The following is a 23,174-nucleotide window of genomic DNA, read 5'->3' on the forward strand; positions in this document are numbered from 1 at the left end:
ATTTACTAACAGCTGGTCCGAGTTTTCATCTTCTCTTCGCCGTCTGGGTACAAATTCTGGAGAAAACAGTCACAGACCTGCTGCCACCCAGATACCAGCAGACCGTCACTACTTGTGGCATCTCCCTTAGGGCTAATGAAGCACGCTCGCTTATCCACAAATATAAAATCGGAAGAGTTATTATTCCTTTAAACTGCCGACATATCTGGGGTACCCACTTAACGACGGCCATAGAATAAAGTACTTTCAGATGACACTTTCTAATTGAATCGAACTAACGGGCTTCATAATAGGTTACAATAAGAAGAATATTAGGGTGATTAAAAGATCTGAAAACTCTGGCGAAATTAAATGATTAAACGTAATGCTGAGTAAATGAACAAGCCTGGGTACATTAATCAATTTGTCGGCCTCCGCAAACGATGGTGTAGCCGCGCACGCGCGCACGGCAGCCCGGCATGCACACGGCTGCTTCCTCTTCCTGCATGTGGCTCTCCATCACACCCTCTTTACTGCCACTCAAGGCAAGTGGCATTTCCACAGATCAACAACGTGCAAGTACTTCAGTGCTCGTGACGCTGCATGAGCCACCGCTGTTAGATAAGCATTCATTCTGCGGTTGCGGCTTCAAGAATTGGCCAAGTTGATTGTCAGCCCTTGGGGTTGTTTTTTGTTGTTTTTGGTTCGGTTCTAAGGCTTGAACTCTGGGCCTGGGCTCAGTCCCTTAGCTCTTTTTTTTTTCTCAAGGCTGACACTCATCATTTGAGCCACAGCTCCACTCCCAGCTTCTTCTTTTATTTTTTTTTTCTTGTTAACTAGGGATAAGAGTCTCATAGATTTGTCTGCCTGGGCTGGATTCAAACCATGATCCTCAGATCATGGATTATAAGCATGAGCCAACCCAACCTCTACTAGCTCAGTACTTGTTTTTAAGATGAAGTGCAACTTTAAGGAGCAGAAATTCATAGAATGGTGGCTTTTATTCTGATCATAGGAATTGGTATTTCTATGTCAGTTTGACCCCCTTCTTTCCCTGATCTGTCTTTGGTTCCCCTGTTACCCCTCTCATCTCAACATGGTTTCCTTGGGGCTGTTGAGTCAATGGGTTGGGGATACTATGTTGGAAAAATGTTTGTTTGGCCCCATGGCCAAAGCTGTAGGAAGAAAAGAGAGAAGAGGAAAAGGCCACTGGGTGGAAGGACCTCCTAGAAGGGTGTCCAATGAGTCCCTCTCTCCCTCCTCCCATCACTGGCTATTTGAGTCAGAATCGTGCCGGTACCTTTTGTATTTCCTAGAAAACTGATTAATTTCCTTAACACAACACAACCTCCCGCCCGCCCAGGGGTAGCACAGGTCATTTCTCTTCTGATTAGATAAATCTTTCATGCTCAGGTTGTAGTTGTAATTAGTTACATAAAAATTCAGGTTATGATTCAGGCTGTTATTAGAGAAACATGCAAACGGTGAAAAGTTTTGTCTCTCTAATAAAAAGTCTCAAGGTCTCTGCTACAGAGAACAGAAGGAACTTTGTATCTCATTAAGGATGAAATTTGATTCAGAGCAAACTCTCGCTGGCTGAACTTCGGATTCCAAATACATTTAATATTTAAAAAGAAGAATGCTGGGCACCAGTGGCTCATGCCTGTAATCCTATCTTCTCAGGAGGCTGAGATATCTGAGGATCATGGTTTAAAGCCAGCCCAGCCAGAAAGGTTCACCCTTATCTCCAATAAATCACCAAAAGGCCTGAAGTAGAGCTTGGACAGAAAAACTCAAGGACAGTGCCCAGAGTTCAAGCCCCAGGACTGACAAAGAGGAGGAGGAGGGGGAGGAAATAATATCATCATCATCATCATCCTAGCCCTTTCTGGCAGTAAGTTTAGAGCAGATAAATCTATACTCCTCTGTACCCTGCCCTTCTGGGATGAGACTGGTGCTTCCTTAAACCAAGACAGCAGGAAACCAGCGGAGACCTCTTCTCAAATGAAAACAGTCTCCAAACTAAAGTGCTATCTGCAGCTCATCCCACTGGAGATGTAAATGCTGGAATTCCATTAAGTTGGTAGGTGCTGAAGAGTAAGCCAGCTTTTTGAAAAGTTCCAGAGAAGTACTACAATCTCAGGAATTTAGTGTAGTCACCTACCAGGGTCTGTACAAGGTCATTCGTCTCCCACAAATTAATTCCCATGGGTGTTCTGGACCACCAGTAGGACTCTCCTATCCAGCTCAGCCCAGACCTCCCGCTGGGTTCCTGAAGCAGCTCTAACTGGATTCTAAATTGGCATGGAAGTACCCTCAGAGAACCAAAAGCACTGCGCTCTGGGGCAGAGAGCAGAGCTCTACAGAGGCTACCCAATCCTAAAGATCCATCCCATTATGAATTAGTAAATTCATCCTTTCCACAAAGCACAGCTATCATGCCTCCTGTATTATTCACCTCTCCATTGCTAGGACAAAAATACCTGGGGGTGTGGGGAGGCAATCAATCAAAGGGTGGAAAACTGTATTTTGGCTCACTGTTTCAGAGATTTGGGCTTAAGGAGAACAGAGTACATCCTGGCAGGATACAGGCAGAGGAGATCTGCTTACCTCATGGCTGCCAGGAAGGAAAGAAAGGAAGAGTCTCTGTATCCCCTTTGTGGACACTCCCCAATGATATAACTTCCTTCCCGCAAGGCTCCACCCCCAGTAGGTCTCAGCCCCTCCCAACAGCGCCATAGGCTGAGAGCTCAACTTTTAATACATGGGATGTTGGGAGGATTTTTAAGATCTTAAGCCACAATACCTACTCAACCCTAGCAATTCCAGTGGCTCTGGCCCTTAGGTAACGTTGGAGGGGAAGGACAGGTCACAGATTCGCAGGTAGGGGAGTAGAGGTGGGAATGGTTGCACCGCACAGATTTCCAGTTCCCACTTCATCACCAGAAACAGCCGAGTCAGACCGTCACCTCAGCAGACCTCATTCCTCACCCTCTCCAGGGACAAAGTGCTGAAAACCTTAATTTGTCAAAAGTCTGGAAGCCACCATCTTGAGAACAAGGAGAGACGCAATCGTCATCCGAGGAGACAGGTGCCCTCACCCCCCCCCTCCCCCGCCATGTCCTATGAAATTTAGCCTGGAATGTATTTCTCCATTAGCATAGCTGCGCCCTTCAGTCGCCACAGCACTGCAGGAAAAGAGCGCTAATACATTCGGTGGCACAGTCTCTTTATGAGAGGACAGGATCCGGGTGCCCCCTTGACACCCAGAAAATAATAGCACAATACAAGCGAACATTCTTGAAATGCTAATGCACGCTCGCCACAACTTAATTTTATTTTTTTTCTTATTGGCTTTTTTTATATGACATTTCACAGTCCCGTAGCCTCAATATTGAGATCGGCGTTGTAAAAAAACGACAGCACGGTGATTTAAGGAAGAGAGTCCATCAGCGCGAAATGGATGGCGTGCTTTGAAAGTATCCGCTTAGCACCTCTTCCCTGGGGTCAATGTTCATTTTCAATACATCATTAAAGCATCCATCGTTAAATCACTCCGAGAGTAGTTCGTCTTTCCCATCTCCATGTTGGATTATGGAGATAATGAGGCAGAACCCCTGCAGGAAGGGCTACGGTCGGCTCATACGTTGTACTGAGTTAGGTCCTAGCCAGAAAGATCAACCAGAGTTAAAAGCCTAGAGAGGGAAAGGAGAAAGAAAAGCAAGTGTGTGGGCCTGGAGGTTTCCACCCGGAAGTTGATAGTCAGCACAGGATGTCATCAAATTCCAGGCCTTTCCTCTAAGTGAGCATGAGGAGCTCAGTGTTCACCAAACCAATATGCAGAAAAGTCTGAGATGCAATCAACTCCACACACAGCAACCTAGGGAGATAAGAGAAGGTCCATTAAGTGCCTCCTAGAACACGGCAGATCTCCGAGGTCAGCTCAAAGGTAAAAGGGATTAAACAGGCCCAGTAGACTTGTTCAATGGATTGGGGCAAAAGAGTTGAATCTGAAGCATCATAAACAGCTCCCAAAGGAGCATAAATTCTTTGGTTGTTTTTTTAAATGTAAATTGTACTTTTAATATATAAAACAAAATTAGACCTCTTTGTGGGCTCCAACAGTATACCATGCTTAAATGAAGGAAAACATCTGTATCTCCTCAAGTTTATTTCTCTATTTTACTACCTTTTAATAGTTGTCCGAAGGGTTTTCAGTTCATCCTGTCAGTTTGTGAGTACAATGCATCTTGATCCGTGTTACCCCTTCCAGCTTCGTCCTCTTTTCTCCCCCCACCTCCCCTCGATTTTCCTCATTTTCACAAATATGCATCAACTATTCTGGCTGCATTTGCCCATTCTTCCTTTCTCTATTTGTCTACCCCTTCTCCTTGACTTCACCCACCACCCCAACACATACCCGATAACTCAAGTTCCAACTTCCTAGTATTCATTTTGCTAAACTGTAAGTTAGTTGTCCAAAAGAGTCACACCACTGTAATCCTTCCCTGCATATACCATGCTTTAGCTAATGTTTGTGAATATATGCATATAACCCTGTAAATTTTTATATACATGTTTATAATTTAGGTTTAATGCCTGCATATGAGAGAAAACATGGTTCCTTTATCTCTCTGAGCTTGACTTATTTCACTTAATTCTTTCCAGGCCCATTCCCATCCCTGCAAATGACATAATATCATTCTTCCTGATGAATGAATAAAATGCCAGTGTGTGTGTGTGTGTGTATATATATATATATATATATATATATTGTGCATATAATATGTAGACATATAGGGCTGGGAAGGTGGCTCAGTGGTAGAGCGCTTGTCTTGCATGCATGAGGCCCTGGGTTCGATTCCTCAGCACCACATAAGCAGAAAAAAGCCAGAAGTGGTACTGTGGCTCAAGTGGTAGAGCGCTAGCCTTGAGCTGAAGAACTGAGGGACAGCACCCAGACCCAGAGTTCAAGCCCCATGACCGACAAAAAAAAATGTATACATATATATTATATTTTCTTGTTCCATTCATCTATCGAGGGCATCTGTGCCCTCACCATAGCCTTGGCTATAGTGACTAGTGCACCAACAAACATGGGTGTGCAAGTGTCTTTACTGTATCCTGACTTGTAATCTTTTGGACAAATGCTCAAGAGCTGTACGGCTAGATCATAGGGTAGTTTTATGTTTCGTCTTTCAAGCAATCTCCAAACTGTCTTCCACAGTGGTTGTACTAGTTTACATTCCCACCAACAGTGTATTAGGATTCCTTTTCCTCTATATTTGCACCAGTATCAGTTGTTTGAATTCTTTTTTTGTGTGTGTGAAAATACCGTATAGAGGGGTTACAATTACATGGGCAAGGTAATGAGTACATTTCTTATCAAGCATTGTTGCCTCCTCCTTTGTTTCCCCTTCCCATCCCTTCCATCTCCCCCCTCTCCCCCCCCCCCGGCTTCCCCCTTCCCCACTCCCCCACCCCTGGCCAAAGTTGTAAAGTTCGTTTTTCGACAGAATGTCTTGTACATCTCATTGATGTTGGCCAGTCCTACTGGGGCAAGATGGACTCTCAGTGTTGTTCTGATTTGTATTTCCTTTATGGTCAGAGATGCTGAGCATTTCCTCATGTGTCTGTTCAGTTTTAAGAACTTATTCAGGCTGAGTGCGGTGGCTCATGCTTGTAAGCCTAGCTACTCAGGAGGCTGAGATCTGAGGATCACCATTCAAAGCCAGCCCAGGCAGGAAAGTCCATGAGATTCTTATCTCTAATTAACCACCAGAAAGCTGGAAGTGGTGCTATGACTCAAGTGCTAGCCTTGAGCAAAAGAAGTCAGGGACAGAGCCCAGGCCCTGACTTCAAGCCCCATAACTAGCAGAAGAAGAAGCTGAAGCGGAGGAGGAGGAGGAGGAGGAGAGGAGGGAAGGGGGGGAGGAGGGAAGGAAGGAAGGAAGGAGAACTCATCCACTAAGATCCTGAGACAGTAATATCTCTGATGGCTTTCTTTCCTTTTCTCTTTGAAATAATATTTGCTGTTTCAAAATAATATATGCTGAACTCACACAATTGCATAGAAGCAGCGAAAAGATGACCCTTCCACAATCTCCCTATGCACTCTCCTCAGACCTGAGAATGACTATTGACCATTCGCTTAGACCTATTCAATAGACTTTGTTTCCGATGTGTGCAGAAACCCACACAATTATTGTTGCAACCTGGAGTCAGACTCCACACATTGTTTTGCACCTTGTCTTTTCTCTCTTGACTCTCTTAAGTCAGTAGCAGATCGATGTGCCTGGTTCTTTCCAACGGCCTTGTGATACTCTTTCGGGGGGGGGGGGACCAAAACATTGACTTTTTAATCAATCTTTAATGGTTGCTCTTAGCTTTTTCCATGTCTACAGATGCGGTCATTGGCCTCAGTCTTGCTCTTTTGTGTAAGTATACTGTCAGAGCAAACCAGAAGAGTCCTTCCCAAGGGGTCTGATTTTGTAGGTGACTGGCAATGCCTCCAAAAGTGACAGGCTCTTGGCTCTGGTTCCCAAAGTGAGAAAAGACCAGACAGCCATTCCCTCCTTCTTGTCTCGGGATGAGTCAAGAGACAACTGAGGCCTGCACTTGCCATTTTCCCTAGAGGGAGCTGGTCTACAAAGAAGATAATCCATGCCTCCCATCTCTAGAACTCAGCCATGGCCTCTCAACTCCTATGTCCAAAGGAGGGTATGGCACAGGTCTGGAAGTTGGCATAAAAATCATCCATCTTTAGGAGAGCTTCCAGGACCACAGCCGTCACCTACCAACTCTGAAATTGTTCAGTGGGGAGGCCAGGCTCATCCCAACCCAGCTTCATGCTGTTAAGCATCTGGCTTGTCAGCCATGCCAGCCCTGGGTCCTGGTTAGCTTTCCAGAAGGGGTTTCCCATCAATGGCATCCAGGCCCCATGGGGATCTCAGTACCCTCCTTGCTCCCACCAGCCTGGGCATCTGTGGGGATGATCCACTCAGAGATCTGGGGCAAGTATTTGGCCTCAGCTGCTGCTTCTGAGAGCAGGCCAGATGTTCCCGGCCAAGCTTCCCCACAGGGGGCCATGGGACCTTGGCTATGAGGAGGGGCACTTGCTCTCTCCTGCAGTCTGCCTAAGACAAGCCGATCAGGGAGACACTTTGTGGCTAACTGCAGATACAATCTGCAGGATTTAGATGACCGAGGCTGGGCCTGGCCCCGGACCGCCTGCTTCCCTACCCCCCGGCCCAGCCAGTCCTCCTCAATGTCATAGCTTGCTTCCAAGACACCTCCATCCCCTGCCTGCAAGGAAAGCACAGGACAGGAGTGGACAGCATTCTTTGCTCACTGCTGCCAAGGACTCCCAACACACACTTCTTCGCCCACAAGGGCCTGGGCCATGGCACACACTGCCCTACCCTGTGCCCACAGGAGGGCAGAGGACTCCTGAAGCCTGGGCCTCCCAGTTTCCCCCGTCTCTTTCAACTCTGACAGATGGGCTCCAAAGCCAGTAGAACCACTAGTGGTGGGAGGAGGGGTGTTAGAGTAGTGGGGGGGGGGCGTCGAGGAGGATGAGAGGCAGAGACAACCATGCAGACCTTGTCCAAGTCAGCCAGGCCCTCGGCTCCCCAGGTATCTGCCCTCGCTGGCCGTCCAGCCTGGAGAGGCCCGGGGCGGCCTTCTGAGCCACATGCATTTTAATGGGTGCACATTTGGCCACAGCTCAGCATGTACAGGGAGCTCATTAAGCCAGTGTTGTTCCGGGGCGGCACAGCACCCGCTCTGCCCCCAGCTCCCCGGCTCATTTGTAGAACCACCACGAGCAAGGAAACTCATTTGCAGCTCTGAAGGTCAGGACCCAGGAAAAGGTACTGGGCAGCCATGTTGGGTGTGCATGTCATGTGGTAGGCTGTGCGGTCCCCTGTGTTGCAAGCACACACACACACACACACACACATACACACACACACGTGCGCACGCTTGGACTGTACAGTTTTTCACGCTCTCAGCCATCTGGCCCGCTGTTTGGGCTCATGATGCCTAGAGAGAGACTCCTAGCAGTGCTGTAGTCACAGATGGTGGGGGCTATATTTGGCATCTCCACATGTAATTGATGCTTTTTAAGGCCACCCACGTGCACTCGGAGTCACGGAAGAACATGACCCAGACACATAGGGCCGCAGGTAGACTTCTGGAAGAGTACAGTTTTTGCTCGCAGTCAGTCAGTCATCCTTATGGGCAGTCCCAGGCACTGGCCACGGCAAAAAGAAAGAAAAAGACAAAAGCCCTGGGAATGTGTCTTGTCCCTGATGTTCAGGCAAAACACCTGACTCACCTAGAGTCAAACCACCTCTCAGCCACAGGCCCCTGCACTCTGCAGGGGTCAGGGGTCAGGGGTCAGATGTTCCAATAGAGTCTGTACCCGAGGGCTGGTGAGCTAGGTCTGCCTGGGACTCACATGCGTCAATCACTACCGTCTGCCTGCTGCTCCCCGCTATCGTGCCCGGCTGGGTCTCATAGGCTCATCGCTCTCATTCTCCTTTGATCCGTCTCGTGTTTAGTTGGGTGGGCTGAGTGCCAGGCCCCATGGGTGGCAGCCGGAAACCCAGCAGACAGCTCCCGCTGCTCTTAGCCCTGCCAGCTTCTACCACGGGACGCTGGGCATTTGGTGCTCTTTTCTTAGCCAACCCTCCCTCCTGGGGTGGGGGGGGGGTCTTATCTGGTCTCCCAGGAGCCCAGGCCGTGGCTCCTGACCCAAGGAAGCAGAAGGGTGTGGCGCGGCTGAGGGCCAGCCTGGGAAGAATCACGAAGGCCTGCAGGGTGGAGCCGTGCGGGGCTGGCACGCAGACGCAGCTCACACAAGTTCTCCAGACTGTCCCCGGATGTCAGCATGGATATCCAGGCCAGGTGTCTGCGGGCAAGGGGCCTTGGGAGAGGGTCTAGCCTGTGGCTGTGGGAGAGCACCAACCGCTGAGCCAGAAGGCGTAAGGAGGAGGAGGAGGCAGCCAGGCCTGGGGACCAGGGGGACAAGAGGCTGCAGGAGCCAGGAACGACCACAAGGCTGGTCCAGGAAAGGCGAACTGGAGAATGGAGTTAAGGACAGGACAAGGCATCCACGGTGAGCACAAAGTACCAGGTCCCCAAGGGCCCAGGCTGCCCTGGCCCAGGGTCCTCAGGCTGTCCCAGGCCTGGCTCCCGGCTGGTACTTGGTCATTGGGGTTAATGAGCAGCAGGACTGCTTTTCAAGCAAGCCTTTTCTGTTTAACCAGGAGCCAGAGGCTTTTCGCGTACCAGGACCTCAGGGCTGGCACTGGACGCACATCCATAGAGCTGGAGAAGGTAGCAGTGCTCCAGCTTACAGTCATTTCCCCAGACCCCCCCCACCACCACCACCACCAGACTACGGCTTCAGTGCCAAGGGTTGGGGAACAAAGGCAGCCAGCATGAGGATCTGGGAGAGAAACGCTGGCTCCTGGCAGCTGAGACCTGAGCGTTCCGTGGGCCAAGGGGGCAAAGGGAAGCCCGGGGCACAGGGTGGAGCTGCGCTGGGCAGGAAGAGCTCACGAAGGGCTTCAGGCAGGCAGCTGTCGGTCCGGTGCAGCTGGGTACCTAGGGAGGAGGGAAAGTGGGGTGTCTGGAGATAGACCCTGAGGGCGGGCATGTGGTGGGGGTGTCTGTCTGGCTTGTGGACGGTCTGAGTGTTTCTAAAGCAGCCAGGGCGGTTCACCTGCCTGGAGCCCAGAGGGTAATTATATTCCACACCCCCGGGGTCCCTCAGCCTGAGCACGAGCCTGGTTTTCTTAGTTTCAATGTACAGAAGAGAAATGAAGCCTGGAACTGGCACCACTTCCCCTGCCAGTCCTCAGTGTGGGATTCTGCCCCCCAGGGAGGCCTGAGCTCCCCCCCAGGAGGGCAGACCTCCCAATGAGGGGGCCATCTGCCAACACCCCGACTTCTGCACCAGCTGCTCTGCCCTCCCCCACCCCACAACCACTCACAGGGACCCCTGTGGCGTTCCCAGCCCATAATGCAGGCATTGTACCCCACAACCACCAGCAGAGCTCATGGCACCAAGAGAAATCTGTCTTCTGCGGCCCGGGAGCCTAAAATGTGCAGGGACATGGGTGGCAACATTCAGTTCCAAATCCCACTGGGGTGTTAGTCCTGCCACTGTCTCTCTCTGGGCCTCCTGGTTTTCCCAATGGCATCTGACCAGCCCAGCCAGGCCTGCAGGGATGGGGTGAGAGCCCGGAGGGGCACTGTAGATGGCAGGCCATTTCTCCCAAGCTAATATTCCTATAATTTGGGTGGTTGTGGTCGGAGTGTGGGGGTGGTGCCCTGCCCTAACCAATCCAGAGTTGTCTCCATAGATTCCAGGCCGGTTGCCATGTTGGCTTCTCCCACAGCACGGAGAGTGAGCAGAATGGGCAGGGCAGAGATGTAAGCAAAGCCTAGAACATTCACGTTGAGCTTTCCACTAGCTCCCCAGATATGAGTTGCTATGTCAAGGCATAGTTTGCATAACGCTGAGCTCCTACCAGGTTGGGGACCCCAGGGAGCATGAGAATACCCAGGATGCACTGGGAGAATGGCCAAGAGTCGAGTGTGGCTTGAGCTAAGTGGAAGATGAGGCAGGTAATGGGGCGTCCACTCTCTCCAAGCTGTGCCCCCCCCGTCAGCTGCCTGCATGGGGACCTAGCTCCCGGGAAGGTGGGTCCTTGCAGGCAAGGCAGCAAATGACCGCCTTCCACAGCGGCATCTGCAGGACATGGGCAGCGCGGCACCCCCCTCCCCCCCCACCCCACCCCCGTCTCTGCCTAGCCAACGACCGTCGCCTTGGGAAAGTACGACATGCCTTTATGTTGGGGATGGACGCGTCCTATTGGCAAATCGCGCCCTGGGGTTGTTGGCCTACGCCATGGTTACTCCGCGGTGCCAGTCTTCGTCATGGAGACTGTTTGTATCTGTGTGCATTGGAACCTAATTAGCAGTACTCCTAGCCTACACACACACACAAGGAGCCAGGAAGAACACACCTCCTCCTCCATGTGCGACAGTCAGAAATACCTCCAGGCTTTTAACGAACATTCCCCCTGGGAGCCAAAACTCCCTGTTTATTGAGAACCACCAAGGCTGGATGCCAAGGGGCCTTGCCTCACCCTCCCACCCAGCCCCTCCAGTGTCCCCGTGACTCCGTGCTCACCCACGCCCCTCCACCCACCTTCTATTCCAAAGCACCCAGTCTCTCCCCAGCAGAAGCCCAGCCTCCCGCTACCCTCTCCCCCCGCCACCCACCTGCTCCCCGATCTTCCCACCCAAACTCCCCGCTCTTCCTTTTCTTGCAATCACGAACTTGTCTCTATTCGATTGTTCCCAATGGCTTGCAGAACGTAAGGCCTTCAAAAGTAAAGAAACCGAGCCAGACACAAGTGCTCCCAAGGAGAGGTGGAGATCTGGAGGATCTTGGCGGAAGGCCAGCCCAGGGGGAAAGAAAAGTTAGCAAGATTCCTCGCCCACACACCCTTCAAGTTCAGCGGAAGAGCTGGGTGTGGTGGTACCTGCCTGGTATCCAAGCTGCCGGGAAAGCTTAAAGTAGGGAGATCGCTGTCCAGGCTGGCCAGATGCTACCTGACAAACAGCTAAAGCAAAAGGAGCTGGCGGGTGGCGCTAGTGCTAGAATCTCCATCTAGCAAGCCTCAGTCCTCCCGATGGGGAGGGGGCTCTTGACACCCCCCTTGACCCAGGTGACCCACATCTTCCCACCTCCAGAGCTGATGAGGCCCAGCGTGCAATCCTCAGCCTTCCCTCAAGTGTCCCTGTCCCTGTTAAAACTGAGCCCCGTGTTTCACTCTCAGTAACCCTCCAGTCCTTTTTTTTTTTTGTCGGTCGTGGGGCTTGAACTCTGGGCCTGGGCGCCGTCCCTCAGCTCTTCAGCTCAAGGCGAGTGCTCTACCACTTGAGCTACAGCGCCACTTCCGGTTTTTCTGGTGGTTTATTGGAGATAGGAGTCTCACGGTCTCTCCTGCCCGGGCTGGCTTTGAACCGCGATCTTCAGATCTCAGCCTCCTGAGTAGCTAGGATGACAGGCGTGAGCCACCAGCACCCGGCTTAACCCTCCAGTCTTTGAGCAAACAGCACCAACTCCTTCCCAAACCCAGTATTCATCCCTGATGCCTGCCTGGACCTCAGTTCCCTTGCTCAGCCAATAATCGGCGGAGCTCCAAGGCCACCGGATGTCCCAGATCAGCCCGCCCCTCCGAACCGGTGAGGCCCCACCCACCCAGCATCTGCACACCAGCCACCTGCCAAGTCTCTGCCTCTCCCACGGCGCCCACCTGTCCCCTCCACACAGCCACGCACCACTGTCCCTTCTTCCACCCGGACACCGCTGCCTCCAAGCCCCCAGGCAGGGCAGATCCTTAGTTCTTGCTTTATAGGCAAGACACAACTCTAGCTAATGAAATCCGAGGGCACCTGGGCTGGGTGGAGAGTCTGGGGGGAAAGATTTTCTTTGTTTCTTAAGACTCTCGTAGCCCCCCCCCCCCACCAGCCGATGCTCAAACCTGCACATGATGCCCAGGTCTGTGTCTGTATGGGCTGCAGGTAATCCCACCCCCAGGTGCCAAGGCAGCATGCTGAGCACTCCAGGCTAGAAAGAAGAACCCGAGGATACCCCAGGCCCATGGGTGTGGTAGTACCTGCCTGTAATCCCAGCTACTCAGAGAGCTGCTGTAGAAGGATTGTGGTGGAGAGCCAGCCAGGCAAATATGTATAAGATTCTATTTTTTTTAATTAAGCAAAAAGGGCTGGGGGTATGGCTCAACATGTAGAGCACCTGCCTAGCAAAAAGAGAGGCTCTGAGCTCAAACCCTAGTGATATCAAAAATGAGGTTTTTTAAAGTGTAAATTGGAGCAGCTGCACATAAAATGAACCCCAGACACCCGACCCACCTCCGCTCACCCTCACCCCAGGCCCACCCTTCCACCCCAAGTCCCTCCACCAAAGCCCAAAGCAGACCCTCCCAACAGATAAGCCCTCCTGGGCCGTACCCAACCTCACTGCAGGAATAAAGCTACAGCTTTTCAGAAGGGGGTCACCCAAGTCAGAGCACCACAGGGCACCCCACCCAGAGGAGCAGTCCCTCCCAGCAGGTTCTCAGGAGCCAGACTAGACAGCCACTGAGGCCACGGGCCCGATTTCTTTGCAAGAAGGAAGCAAGCAGAAGCTCCAAGGGCCCAGAGGCCCTGGGTCGGGGAACTGGAATCGAAAATGATTGTTAGCTGCTCTCAAAAGGGCGCTGCTGGTGCCTGTTTACAAACCGCGGCCTGCGCTCAGCCTCTCGGAAGGGTGAATAATTAAACAGAAAGCCAGCTATATTTATTCATGTTCTGCCGTGACCCAATGGCTTCTCCCTTTGCATATGTGAATGATGGCCGTGCTGGGGTTGGAGGTGAAGGAGGGGTAACAGAATGTGGGGGCTCCTTACCTAGCTTTTCAGCCGCTCTTTTTCACCCAGGACTCCTAGTCACAAGCATACCACAGCTCAGAAATGATCACTCAGGAGACCAAGGGAGTGACGCTGTTCTACACCGCTGATCAAAAGCGTGAGGTGGAAGCCGAGGGCTGGCGGCTCACGCCCGTAATCCTAGCTACTCAGCCAGCCCAGACAGGAAAGGCTGAGAACCTCTCATCTCCAATTAGCCACCAAAAAGCTGAAAGTGGAGTTGTGGCTCAAGTGGTAGAGCACCAACCTTGAGAGAAAGTTTAGGAACAGCACCCAGGCCATGAGTTCAAGCTGTAGTACCAACACAAACAAAAAGGATGGAAGGAAGTTAAAGAAAAGAGGGAGGGAGGGAGGGAGGAAGGAAGGAAGGAAGGAAAAAGGGAAGTCAGGGAGGGAGGAAAGGAAGGAAAGAAAGAAGAGGGAAGAAGGGAAGAAGGGAGTGAGGGATGGAAGGATGGAGGGAGGGGGAGAGAGGATAGAGAGGAAGAAGAGAGAAAAGAAAGGAAGAGGAGAAAAGAAGGAAAGGAAGAGAAGGAAATAAAAGGGAAGGGGGGCTGGGGATGTGGCTCAGTGGTAGAGTGCTTACCTAGCATGCATGAAGTCCTGGGTTTGAGTCCTCAGTACCACATACACACAGAAAAAGCTGGAAGTGGTGCTGTGGCTCAAGTGGTAGAGCGCTAACCTTGAGCAAAAGAAGTTCAGGGACAGTGCCCAGGCCCTGAGTTCAAGCCCCAGGACAGGCAAAAAAAAAAGCTGGGGGGGAATGAAGAAAGGGAAGAAGAGAAAGAGGAAGGGAGAGAGCAAAAAGAGAGCTCAGGTCTTTATTTACACACAGCGAACAAAGATGTTTGTTTACACCAGAGAGCACAACTTCATAACCAAGCTGTAATAAAGCTTGAAGTAACACCGAGCAAATAAGTCAACTGCAAACGGAAATTACCCACAGACCTGCAGGTAATTAACTAATAAGTTTATTTTCATCTCCAAAACGAGGCGAGCAAGAGGGACTCTGACAGCAGCAGGAAAATGGAAACAGCTTGTACGTGAGGAAATGGGAAGTTGGACGTGCATACCAGCACCTTCATGTGGCTTTGAAGCAAGTCAGGCTGGTTGTATCCTGGTGCTCAAAGCATGTTGTCAAGATAGCATGCCCTGGCCAGGCGCTGATGGCTCACGCCTGTCATCCTAGCTACTCAGGAGGCTGAGATCTGAGGATCGCTGTTCAAAGCCAGCCCAGGCAAGAGAGTCCATGAGACTCTTTTGTTGTTGTTGTTGTTGAATGTGGAGCCTGACCTCTGGGCCTGGGCCCTATCCCATAGCTCTTCAGCTCAAGGCTAGCGCTCTACCACTTGAGCCACCACTTCTAGCTTTTTCTGCTTACATGGTGCTGAGGAATTGAACCTAGGGCCTCATGCATGCAAGGCAAGCACTCTACCACTGAGCCACCTTCCCAGCTCCCCCATAAGACTCTTCATCTCCAATTAACCAGCAAAAAGCCAGAAGAAAAAACCTAAGACACAGCACCCTAGATCCTGAGTTCAAATCCTATAAATGGTAGATGCATGCGTGTGCACATGTGTGCGCATGCACACACGTACTCTCACATGCACGCGCACACACACACACACACACACACACACACACACACACCAGCAAACAACTGCTACTTCAAGCACTGTTCCCCAGGGAGAGACCAGACCAGCTTTGCTTTCAATCCCAATGGAAGTCACAAGGTGCTGGGCCTGTCCCTTGTTTTGGTCAGGAGACACTGGACAAGCTCACTCTTAGCCCCTCGCACACCCCTCACAGATCAACAGAGTTTGCACTTAAACAATCTCCTGGGTGACTCTCAGGTCATGGGAAGGGTCTGCTTTGGCAGAAGAGCGTGTGAGGAGCCTGTAGACACACAGACCTGTGTTTGAACCCCTGACGTGGCTCTCCCTGCACCTTCTCCCCCTGAGTCTTGGTTTGTTCTTTAAGACTCTGTCAAAAAAAAAAAAAATCTTGACACACAAGCAGGGTGTTTGAGCTTTTGACGGGGTCTTTATACCAAAGAGCATCATTTGAAAAATAGCAGATAGCTAGGTAGAAATGTGTTCCATTAGCACATCTCTGCCACAAGAAAACTCAATACCAGCTCGACAAGAGTTGGAGAAATTTAATTTCTCTGGCTATGAAGCCATCTGAGTCTCTTCTCGGAGCGGGTGCCGATGGGCGTACGAGCGCCCCGTCAAGCTCAAGTTCGGAGTAAGAAATAGTGCCTGAGAGGAAAGGGAGGAGGGAGAGCCCAGCTCTCCAGCAGCCGATGTTGTATGGCCTCCTGCCTCGTGTCCCCTCCCGCCCCCTCCCGCCCCCTCCCGCCCCCTCGTGGCTGCCTATCTCTCCAGCCTTCGAGTGTGCAGGTAGAACCCCGGGGGCCTAGGCTGGGAATGTGGCTTAGTGGTAGAGTGCTTGCCTAGCACGCATGAAGGCTCTGGGCCTAGCTACCCAGCCCAGGCCTGATGCATCGAATACTGCACCTACCCACACTGATCCAACACCTGGAGCTACATCTGGCCAGGCCAGGTCCCCAGTGCTGTTTTCCAGGGTACTCAGGAGAGATTTGGATCCCACATCCTTGGATCCCACATCCTCATCAGCTCCCCCCCACCCCACCCCCCACCCCTGTGGGAGCTAAGACCACCCTCTTTCTTCCGAAGCCAGTCAAGCATTTCTGAGAGCGTTCATTACTTAAGCCTGACAAGGTCCTGGACAGATTTCCCAGGACAATCTTGCCATGTCTTCTCTCTAGTTTCTGTCTGAGTATTGTCTGATGTTAAAACTTAAGGGTAGCCCAGTGCCCCACGCTTGTAATCCTAGCTATTCAGGAGGCTGAGATCTGAGGATGGCAGTTCAAAGCCAGCCTGGGAGAAGAAAGTCCATGAGACTCTTATCTCCAAACCCCCCCCCCTCCCCCCTCCCCCCCCCCCCCCCCCCCCCCCCCCCGCTCAGACAAAGCCGGAAGTGGGGTTGTGGCTCCAACAGCAGAGCGCTAGCCTGGAACAAATGAAGCTCAGAGACAGCGCCCAGGCCCAGAATTCCAGCCCCAGGACCGGCACTAACTTAATTAATGAATTGAGGACGGGGGAGCCGGAAGGGACCCGCCCAAGGCTACTCAGCCCCTGATGCCATTTCATTTATGTCCCTCCCTGCAGGTCAACGCTCAGAGGCCAGTTAGCCTCCCCCTTGCCACTTAGCAAGGGAGCCAGGCCTGCTGGGAAAGCCTTTGTTGAACTGTAACTAATGGAATGACGGCGCGAAGCAAGGGTTCAGCAGCTCATAAATCTCTTCTGAATTTTAAAAGGGGCTGGGGAATATTGACACGGATTAAATCCAATAAAACATTCATTTAATTAAACTTTAAATGATCCAAATATTTGCTGTTTGGTTAATATTTGTGTAGCTGACAGGAGCAGAATTACGATGGCTCTGTCAGTAAGGCACGCATCCTAATGCCGGCTTGAGTTTTCCTTGCACAAAGTTGGACGTCTCCATACATACAAATGATGGGGGGATTCAACCAGGAAGGGTGCCCTGTGCTGCTGCGCCAGCCACCCTGGCTCAAGGGACACGCAGCCTTCCAGCTGTTGCTTGAATGCTTATGGGTTGCTTGGTTTGTCGGGTTTATTTTTTGCTCCACGTTTTAGGTTCTTTCCGACTTCCTTCTAAAATTGCTTCACAGACGGGTGCTGGTGGCTCACGCCTGTAATCCTAGCCACTCAGGAGGCTGAGATCTGAGGATCAAGGTTCAAAGCCAGCCCAGGCAGGAAAGTCCGTAAGACTTTTATCTCTTGACCAGCCAAAAGCCACAAGCGGAGGTGTGGCTCAAGTGGTAGAACGTCAACCTTGAGCAAAAGGAAAAGCCAAGTGAGAGCAAAGCAGCACTGATCCCAAGCCCCATTACTGACATCAAACAAATAGAATAGAGCTGCTTCAAGTATATGACTTTGAGAAGAGGTCTGATATTTCACACTGAGGCTGTGATCTACAAGAGGGCCCCGTGTCTGCAGCGCCGGAAAAACCCCATCCGCCACCCTCGCGCATCTCTCATCCCCTACCTACACCACTCACCTCCAGCCAGCCCAGTCCCCATCCTGTCTAGGTTCTCAGGCTTCACCCACCCACGAGAGTCTGGAGCTCCCCAGACAAGGGGGCAAGACTCTGAGTGGCCATTCTCTAGACAAGGATGCAGGTGGCTAGAGAACCAGCCCTGAGAAACAGAGCTCGGGTCCAGCAAACCCTCCCTGCACCTTCCAACGCAAACTGACAGTGTCTTTCGGTGGGTAGGGAAGGGTGGCTGAACAGGGGTTTGAATTCAGACTCTTGCTCACCCGGCAGGACCTCTCCATTAACTTGCAGCCCCTTTTACTCTGCTGGCCTTCATCTCAATCTTTCTATTTATACTTCCTGCCACAGCTGAAATAACAGGATTATAGCCCCAGAAGAAAAAAAATAGGGCCTGTTTTTGCTATTGAGATGGGGGTGGGGGTGTCTCATAACTATTGCCTGGGCCGACCTTGCATCACGATCCTCCTGATCTCAGCCTCCTGAATAGCTAAGATGGCAGGCAGATTCCACAGCAGGCTGGGTCTTGACACTTGGAACAGCCCACATAAAGAATGGTCTGCGTAAGAAAATGACTCCTCCACGCGTTGATCTTCCACCCCACCCCCATCTGCCTTTCAGGCTGACTTCTGAGTGAGCATAGAAGCAGGGGGCCACACTCTGCTGCCCCCCACTGGGGCCTCCAGGCCACAGAACCACCAAGCGCTTGGAGCGCTGTTGGTCTGAGCTCCACACCTGGAGTCAGCATGATAGCTTCTTACCCCAGCTGGATTTCCTCCAGAGCCACGAGCACCCCCTAGAGGTCTAAGGGTGTCTCATCCAGAGCCCTGAGCTAACATCTAACAGAAACCCTCCAGTACAGAGACACAGAGGTACCCGCTGGCCACAGTGGGAGGGGCGGGCTGCGGGGGAGGGCGCCGTATCCTTCAGCGTGCTTCGTGGTTCCCCATCCCTGCACACGTATAGTCTTATTCCCACAACCCCCTGGGGCACAAGGCGTCTTCCATCCTTCCCTTTCAGCTTCCAGAGGGCAGTGGTCATCTGAGGAGGAAGATGACCTCTGTCCACTGGAGGGCACTAAGGGGTCAGCGTGAGCGAATTCACCATCTCCCTCCCTGCCTCTGGATCTCCAAAGCTTCAGGGTGGCCACAGAGGGTCAGTGCCCTGAGCAATAAGCCTCCCGGCTCACTCACTGGGGCAGCAATCAGGTAGATCTTGCTCCTTTCCATGGGTCCAGTGTGTGGTGGATGAGAAGGGGCATTGTTGCTTTGAACTTGACCTCAAAAGCATCTGCTTTGCCAGGTGGCTCACACCTGTCATCCTAGCTACTCAGGAGGCTGAGATCTGAGGATCGTGGTTCAAAGCCAGCCCAGGCAGGAAAGTCTGTGAGACTCTTATCACCAGTGAACCACCAGAAAACCAGAAGTGGTGCTATGGCTCATGGGGTAGAGCACTCGCCTTGAGCTGAAAGAGCCAAAGGACAGCACCCAGGCCCAGATCAAGCCCCACCACCTACAAAAAAAAAAAATATATTTTTAAAGCATCTGCTTTCAAGTCCCCATCTGCTTCACCTGCTGCTCTTCTGCCTCTGCCTCTCTCTCCCCAGCCCCTCCCCCCACCACTGGTCCAGATGTTCTACCTGGAGCATCCATCCCAGCTGTGAGCTTTGTCCCAAAGGGTTTGGAGGACACACCGGACAGGACCACCCCCCTCCCAGGGCAACCCTGCATCCCAGAATAGGCTTGGGACCCCCCCCCCAAAGCCAGCCTGTCACCTCAGCAACTGCCACCTGTGGCTGCTGCCCCAAGTTGCTTCAGTGGGCAGATTTGGGGAGCATGAGCAAAAGTGATCCAGACCATCAGTGTGGGCTGTAACTACCCCTCCCCACACACACACACACAACCCTAATCTCGTTTTGCATTTGAGCAGCCAGGGTTTGAGGACTGAGAACTGTGGAAAGCCTGTGATGGCAGACCCTCCTCGTTTGCCTAAAGAATGGCTCCGGTGTTCATGCCAGGAATCAAATGTACAATGGCAGGGATTCTTAATTCGGCCAGCCTGCAGTAGCCCTTCAAAAAAAAAAAAATATCTGCAAAGGCCACAGTGTGTGGTCACAAAACAGAACCCGCCCCCCCACCCCCCACCCCCGCCCAATCTGAGTTCAGGGAATCTTCAAACAGAAACAAAACCTTCAAAGGTCAGCCAGTTCATTCCCCAGACTTCAGACAGTGCAACCTTTAAGTAGCCCCAGCCGGACGAGACTCCTGTCGGCTCGCCAGCAGACCTTGACCGAACTTAGCAGGGCTCCAACTTCATTAGGCTAGCGGGGGCCGGGGGGGGGGGGGGGGGGAGGGGGCGGGGGAATTGGAGGGGGGGGGGTAGGGGGAGGATAGCTGTGAGCAGTGTACCCCACAGAGAGCTCCCTGGTGTCTCTGCATGCTGGCTCTCTGGTCCTTCCAGCCAGTATTCAAACCCAAGACTTTAGCTGATTCCCCTCCATGTTAGCTGTGTGCCTGGCCTGGTTCGGGCTCACATCAGAACCTTTTGGACATGAGACATAAGTGATGGCCCATCCCCCACTCCCCCCCCAAAAAAAGTACCCATCTGTGCGTGTGTGTGTGTAGATGGCACATTATAAACAATTTCAGGCCAGGAACTGGTGGCTCATGCCTGTCATCCTAGCTACTCAGGAGGCTGAGATCTGAGGATCCCAGTTCAAAGCCAGCCCAGGAGGAAAGCCCGTAAAACTCTTATCTCCAATAAACCACATGAGCTGTGGCTGTGAAGTCTCACCCCGGGGCCTGCACCTGACTGGCTACTCCTTTCCTCCTTGCAGAGGTGGTCCAGCTCAGCCTGGCCCCAGAGGACAGGGTCCGCGTGACCACAGTGACTGTGGGGCTGAGCACCGTGCTCACCTGCACTATCCACGGAGACCTGAGGCCCCCAATCATCTGGAAGCGCAACGGACTCACCTTGAACTTCCTGGAACTGGAAGACATCAATGTAAGTCGCCTGGCCCTTCCTCTGTGGGGGACGCCGTGTGACCATGCAGGGTATCCCCTCCCACCCCTCTCATGCTTTCCAGGCCCATGTAGAAGAAAGGACAGAGGGCCGGGTTGCTGGTGGCTCACGCCTGTCATCCTAGCTACACAGGAGGCTGAGAGCTGAGGATCACGGTTCAAAGCCAGCCCAGGCAGGAAAGTCCATGAGACTTATTTCCAATTAATCACCAGCAAACCGGAAGTGGCGCCATGGCTCAAGTAGTAGAGTGCTAGCCTGGAGCTAAAGAGCTCAGGGACAGCGCCCAGGCCCAGAGTTCAAGCCCTATGACTGGCGAAAAGAAAGGACTGGGTGGCAGCCATCAGCCTGGGAGCCTTGCTGGCAGGGCAGGTGACCCCTAACTTGGTGGTGGGTGGGGGGCATTAGCAAAGGCCTGGAGAGTGGGCTGTGGGGAGAAATGAGCCGTGTGGACTCACACACTGTCAGAGTCAAATCGGGGAGAACAGCTGGCTTAGGGAAACATGGTGGGGAGGGCTTTAGGCCCTACATCTGGGTGGGAGGTGGGCAAACTGAACAGCAGATGGGGAGGGGGGGGGGGGGGGGTCCCCGGGGTGGAGAAGGATAGACCCATGAGAGCAGAGGTGAACTGGTTGGCAGGTGAGGAGATGGAGGGAAAGCAGCAGGAGAACCTACAGAAGAGCGGATGAGCTCACACAGCCTGATAGGGCCAGCAGGGGGTGATTTTTTTGCCATGAGGTAGAGCTGGGTTGAGGGGGGTCCCAGCCTCACCCCTATCAGCTTTGTGATGGCAAGTCATTCTTTAACCTGTTGACCCTGCATGAATTCATCTCTATGAAAAACAACATCGCGTCTATTGGCCTTAACGAAGAGATCTAATCAGTCCCGTGTATTTATTGGTCCCGCTTTGGCACAGGGTTTAACATGGCAGCCCAGTTGGTGGGAGAAGACAGTGACATCACCCATGTAGTGAGTCTTAGGCTAAAAAACAAAACAGGAACCTGATTTTCAGGCAGACAAGGGGGAGTGGGGGGGGGGCTGCCCTGTCTCCATGACAACACACCTGGTACACAGTAGCTTGCTTGCATCCAGGGAGGACCTCAGGCTGAGCGGGTCATTCTTGAACATCTGTAAGGAGAATGCAGTGGTGGGAGGGGGAGGGGAAATGGAGGGACTGGGGCAGGAGGAACTGACTGTGTGGCTTCATGAATAGGACAGCTCCCTAAAGGAGATAAATTTGAGTTCCTTGGAGAGACCGCCACTGCAGCCCCCAAACCTGCCCCACATCCAAGTGAGCCCCCACAGGCGGCAGTGAGCCCCCCATCACTAGGGCCATCCTGGCGTAGGCAAACAGTGGAGACAGCAATGCTTCCCGCCAGGCTCAAACGGCCAGCTGCACCATGACCTTGACGATCCTTTCACCATGACCTTGACGATCCTCTCAGTGCCAAGACTGTTTCACGGGAAGAGAGGTCCATGGTTTCATTAGCATCTTCATGAGGCCTTAGAGACTCACTAGGCCCCTTCGCCTGCACCCTGGGACATCACTGGGAATCAGATAGCAAGTCCCACACTGGGCAGAGCTGTTCAGGCTGGGCTCTGAACTCTCCCCTCTCAGAGTATGGACAGCTAGTATCCTAGTCTGTGCCTCTCTGAATGTAGGTCTAGCACAGCCCTGGTGGGCATTTGATCAACAGATGCTGAACAAGCAGAGTCCTTCATCTTGTAAGCTTGGGATGCCCAGAGCTTAGAGGCCTTAGCAAGAAATCAGTGTCCTATTTGTAATGGAGCCGGGGAGGGTGAGGAGAGAAGGGGGGTGTCAGCTTTTGAAAGCATTTGTCCTGCAGTGCTGGACTCGGTACGAGGACAGGGACATCTATTTCTGAGTACCCATGTGCATTATTTGGCACTCTATTTTTAATCACATCCAAAATAAAGGCAGAGGCAAAACTCCTCTTAATGTACTTGCCCATCAGTTAATTAAATTACTTGGAGTGGTTTTATTCCCCCTCCCTCAAACATGCCTCCAGCACCAGCTCAATTGCATTTCCGCCCTGCACAATAAGGTTAGCAATTTGGATAATTGTGGGTGCAACCAGAGATGAATGGCCCCTCGTTACCTTCCAGGAAACACTCACTGCTTGTGGATGAGTTGTAGCCTGCAAACAGGCTTGGCTAATGCTTCTCAGAAACCCCCAGGTGAGGGGTGGCACCCCCCACACACACACACAACCAAGGTCCTTGCATGCTGCGTGTATATATATATGAAACACAAAAGCCAGCCATCAGTGACTCCCACCTGTAATCCTAGCTAGTCAGGAGGCTGAGATCTAAGGATTGAGGTTCAAAGCCAGCCCAAGCAGGAACATAACCATACGACTCTTCTATCTCTAATTAGCCACCACAAAGCAGGAAGTGGAGCTGTGGCTCAAGTGGTGGATACCAACCTTGAGCAAAAGAAAAAGCTAAGGGACAGCACCCAGGCCCTCAGTTTAAGCCCTAGTACTGGTACACGCGCACGCGCGCGCACTCAGACACACACACACACACACACACACACACACA

At 52.1% G+C, this 23,174-nt stretch overlaps 1 protein-coding gene across 1 annotated transcript in view; it reads left to right on the forward strand.

Moving 5' to 3' along the window:
- Positions 1–23,174, forward strand: part of Fstl4 (follistatin-like 4) — a 309,447-nt gene that overhangs the window by 256,005 nt on the left and 30,268 nt on the right. The window contains exon 7 of the mRNA XM_013030921.1: positions 20,428–20,594. Within this exon, the coding sequence (XP_012886375.1) occupies positions 20,428–20,594 (167 nt within the window). The remainder of the gene's footprint in view (positions 1–20,427; positions 20,595–23,174) is intronic.

The sequence above is a fragment of the Dipodomys ordii genome, unplaced genomic scaffold, assembly GCF_000151885.1.
Source record: "Dipodomys ordii isolate 6190 unplaced genomic scaffold, Dord_2.0 Scaffold135, whole genome shotgun sequence".
Classification (NCBI taxonomy): domain Eukaryota; kingdom Metazoa; phylum Chordata; class Mammalia; order Rodentia; family Heteromyidae; genus Dipodomys; species Dipodomys ordii.